General features: G+C 38.9%; 1 protein-coding gene across 1 annotated transcript; it reads right to left on the bottom strand.

Annotated features, from left to right (window-relative positions):
* Positions 1-2,684: 2,684 nt before the first annotated feature.
* LOC149118815 (G protein-coupled receptor 161B-like) lies at positions 2,685-3,919 on the bottom strand. The gene has a single exon (XM_089291501.1). It carries the CDS (start codon positions 3,819-3,821, stop codon positions 2,685-2,687), a length of 1,137 nt encoding a protein of 378 aa, XP_089147627.1. The 5' UTR covers positions 3,822-3,919.
* Between the last annotated feature and the right edge of the window lie 271 nt (positions 3,920-4,190).

Raw genomic sequence — 4,190 nt, 5'->3', positions numbered from 1 at the left:
AATCAAAAAGCGAGAAAAGCAAATGACAATGTTCGCGTCTTTTTGAATAAAATTTACTTATCTTTGTTTGCGGCAAGTTTACGGCGTCTTTTCCCCTCAGTTATTCCCGGCATTTGACCATTTTGGGGTCTTTTTATTGTAAAAACCAAATTGACGTCAGCTTTTTATGGTCTGTCCTCTTATTGATGATAAATTTTGTCATAAATTTGTCAAAGTTTACTGCGAAACCACTCGCCTGCGGCTCGTAGTTCCACAGCCACTTTGACAATGTTATGACGCAACTTATCATCAATGAGAGGAGAGACGCTGTTAAATTTGCAGCTTTTTGACATCAGGCCAACTGGAACACAAATTTGCCGTCGTTTCAAGGTGCACGACCTGATCACGCGCGAGTCGAAAGTTCAAATTGTTTTTTCCTTAGGGAGTTATATTTAGTAAGTTTTGTTTGCCCTTGGGAGTTAATGAGATTTTACCTATGACACGTGACACGTTCTCCTCCAATCGGAAAACGTATTTGAGTTGGGAGGTATAACAAATAGGTTTGTTTACGCAATTTTGTCATTGAAGCGGCTTGCGCGCCGTCTATTAACCATTTATAACAAATCTTAAACGCAATAAGCGAGTAACTCAGACAGAGGGGGATGCAGACCTTAAGCTAAGGGGAGGGCCCCGTTGTGTTTTACGTGCCCTGCCAGCTGTTCTTCCTTCTGTCATTTCTTCTTTTTTTACCCAAAATAAGGGGGAGGCCGGGGTCCCCCGGGCTCCTCCCCTGGATCCGCCACTGTCAGATACTAGACAAAGACAGATGTATTAAAGAACAGATTTATTTTCAACTACTTTGTGTTAGTTAAATTTATTTCACCAGTTAAGTTCTCTAAAATTATTTTTCCGGTGTGAAATTTCGCGCAAAGTTTGAAGTTTTACTACAAATTAAAACAATTTCTGTCAGTCGTTGCTATTAAAATCACTTGAAATCAGACCTTTTCTACCGTGCATTGTATAGGAGGAAGCGAATAAATTCGCTAACTGTATTTCACAGAAATTGTCTTAAATACAGCAACGATCAGAGAGGTAAACTCGACGAAAATTGACTCATTTTTTACTTAAAATGTAACAGTGAGAGAAACACAGGATTACGCGCCATTACAGCGCCAAGCTACAAACAACCAAAAAAATCTCACAACTTCAAAACACTCAATTAAATTTACCACAGCAACTTTCCTTGCCATTTAAAAGTGAATAGAGATACACTTGCGTTGATTAATTGATCGTCGATGGAAGTGTGAAAAAAGCAAAAGATTGACGATTACCGGTAACTTTGAGGAGCAAAATTTAGGAGCGGTCCGTAACTCAGGGTGTCGGACCGTTGGAGCGTGCGCGATAAGCCAAACAGATGTAAGGATTTAGGATTCCGGACCCCTGATAATTGTCATGTTTGGTAAGATTGGTAAGCATGCAAATGTCGCCTTCTGAATAATCAAACTTGATGTTGCTGCTGCGATGTTCTACTCTACTGTTTGATTTTGTTGCTATATAAGTGTGAATGTGGTGTGTGTGTGTGTTGTAATGTAATGAATTTAGGCGGCCTGGCTTAGCTTAGCTGAATTATTTTTTTATGCTGTCATTTTCTTGACCAGGGCGGTGTCCAACCAGAAAGCGTTTGCTATTTGGTGCCCCTTTGGCCACCGCTCACTCATTACTTTACCGTATAAAATGTTTTCAAATGCCTTATATAGTGTAAATAAAGAATTGAACTGAAGTGAATTGGCACAGATGGAATCTTCAAAAATAAACCAGCAACGGAACTCACATCCCTACCCCACAACAAACTTCAGCAACCTTTGGACAATGACAGAACAATACATGTTCAAATTTACATTTCTTACTCCTTCGATTTCGATTCTTCTGTGAACAGCTAAATATTACACCGTACATACTATTATCAAATGTTGTTTGATTTAAAATAATGTGCACATTGGGTTAGAGCGGTTTAAAACCAACAACCAAATTAATCACACCAGCCAATCATAACGGAGACAGACAAACCAAACAAAACTCTACCATAATGTAAGATATGTTGCCGACGCGAAGCGCGGGAAAACGCGTGCGAACGAATCATGATCGCTTTTGGTGATACTTCTGATTAGCTGACAAAGCAGCGCGAGTTTTTAAGCCAATTGCTAAGCATGGTACTGCAAAACTGAAGGAAATGTGAGTTACTTTCGACATTCAACTGCACGAAAATTAAACCACTCTTTGTTTAAAAACCCCCTTCAAAGTTCTAATTGATCTCCTGTTGATGGCCGTGGATTATTTATGTAATTAGTGAATTCTTTTGTATACATGTATCCCCTGAAGCTAAAACTAAATTAGCTTTTCTGATATGAAAGAATCTAGTACGCGCCTACTAATTTTAAAAAGTAACATCTTGAAGGGCTTCGGTTTGGAAAAAATTGCAATGTCGACCAACGGGAATCAATATTTCGCTCGTCGCTTCCATTGAAAAAACTAGTAAATTGGAACACGTCAGATCCGGTGACAATATTAATTTTCACACTTGGAAACCACCATGACAGAAATTAAAATTTGATTTCCGTCGTAAACGAGTGGAAAAATTTGTTCGTTTTTTTTTCTCAGCGATCATACCTACCACTGATATACGGAGAAATTTTTTAATTCACTTCCTAAGCTATTCGAGCGCTTTCCGAATCCTGAAAATCAGACTTTGGTTTGGAGGTATCAGCTTTCTTAAGAAACGTTTTGACTAAATCTCCTGAGACTTCTACCACTTCTGGAGCTTCCGTACGCGTCGTATTCCTGTGAACTGAAGATCGTACTTCAGCAGATACTCTACGAGATCTTAGACACTTGGAACCACAGCCAGCGTAAAGACGAAACATTTCTCTTCTGAAAGCCTGATTCCTGATCCCATACACCAGAGGGTTGCACATACTGTTAGCATAACCTAACAACAAGGTGCCGATATCAACTGACCGCGGTAGCGAGAACGGAGAGTAAACATCTATAAACATAGTGATTGCAAATGGCGTCCAACAAGCCAAGAATCCAGCAACAACTATCAGTAAGGTGTTGGTGATTTTTACTTCATCCTGGGTCATGTTGAAACGCGTTCTTCTTTTCTGATTAACAGGAATATCATTCCCTTGGGCAGTCTGTGTATCTTCTTGTGATTTTTTCTTCTTACTATGTCGATTTAAACGCCGCTTTGCTTCCCTTATAAATTTTAGAATGTTAAAATATGATACAAATACTACAGATAGAGGTCCGAAAAAACATATCGTTAACATAAAATACATGTAATACACGTCAGAAGACCAGGATACAAAACAGTACGATTTGCCAGGAATATAACGATATTCAGCCCAGCCAAACAGCGGAGGAATGGATAACAACACACACATTAACCATACAATTCCCACAAACAGCACCGATCTTCTAGGTGTAAAGATGGAGTGGTACGATTTCCACTGCACCACGTAAAAATATCTGTTGATTGCTATCATAGCAAGTGACATTACGGATGAAACAAACGACAGCATTGTAGTGAATCCCAAGAGCTTACAGGCTCTGTCTCCAAATATCCAGCGCTGCTCGACAATGGTGACCACAGTTACTGGCATGTTTAACACGGACACGAGCAAATCAGCGAAGGCAAGGTTGAGAAGAAAGCCATTAGCGATGGTGCGAAGGGTCTTTCTCCTTGTGAGAATCACAAACAATGTGATATTTCCAAAAATAGAAACTGCACAGATGATAACGAGAATGAAGGCTTCGATGATTGCACTTGTTTTTGCCATCATTTTGAAGCACACACATGCGGCCGCGAGTTGATCACTGAAAAAAAATGCTTTGTGTGCTATTTTAATGACCGTTTTTGAGATGGATTTAATCAATATTATTTGTGTGCTTTTCTTTTGAATGGCTAAACCCTTTTCAGCGGCTTTTCATGTGGCATGAATAATAAAAATTAGATAGACATTTCTCGTTGGTACGAGTACACCTGTTAGGGTTTTTTTGTTTTGTTTTTTTTCTTCAAATTCGGCAGCCACAGTTAAATTCACTTTTTTTTTAATCTCAAAATTGCGTTATTTTGAGTATTTGTTGTGATTGTCTTTTTCCTATTTTAAAATATCACATCTGGACCAAACAGGTAAGTATTTTCTGGCAAA

The sequence above is a fragment of the Orbicella faveolata genome, unplaced genomic scaffold, assembly GCF_042242905.1.
Source record: "Orbicella faveolata isolate gen_17 unplaced genomic scaffold, um_ofav_v1 contig_1, whole genome shotgun sequence".
In the NCBI taxonomy this organism is placed as follows: Eukaryota; Metazoa; Cnidaria; class Anthozoa; order Scleractinia; family Merulinidae; genus Orbicella; species Orbicella faveolata.
This window is presented reverse-complemented; position numbering and strand designations above follow the sequence as displayed.

What these genes read in the sequence shown, in the direction of transcription:
- LOC149118815 (XM_089291501.1), bottom strand. Translation starts at nt 3,821, where the DNA reads ATGATGGCAAAAACAAGTGCAATCATCGAAGCCTTCATTCTCGTTATC.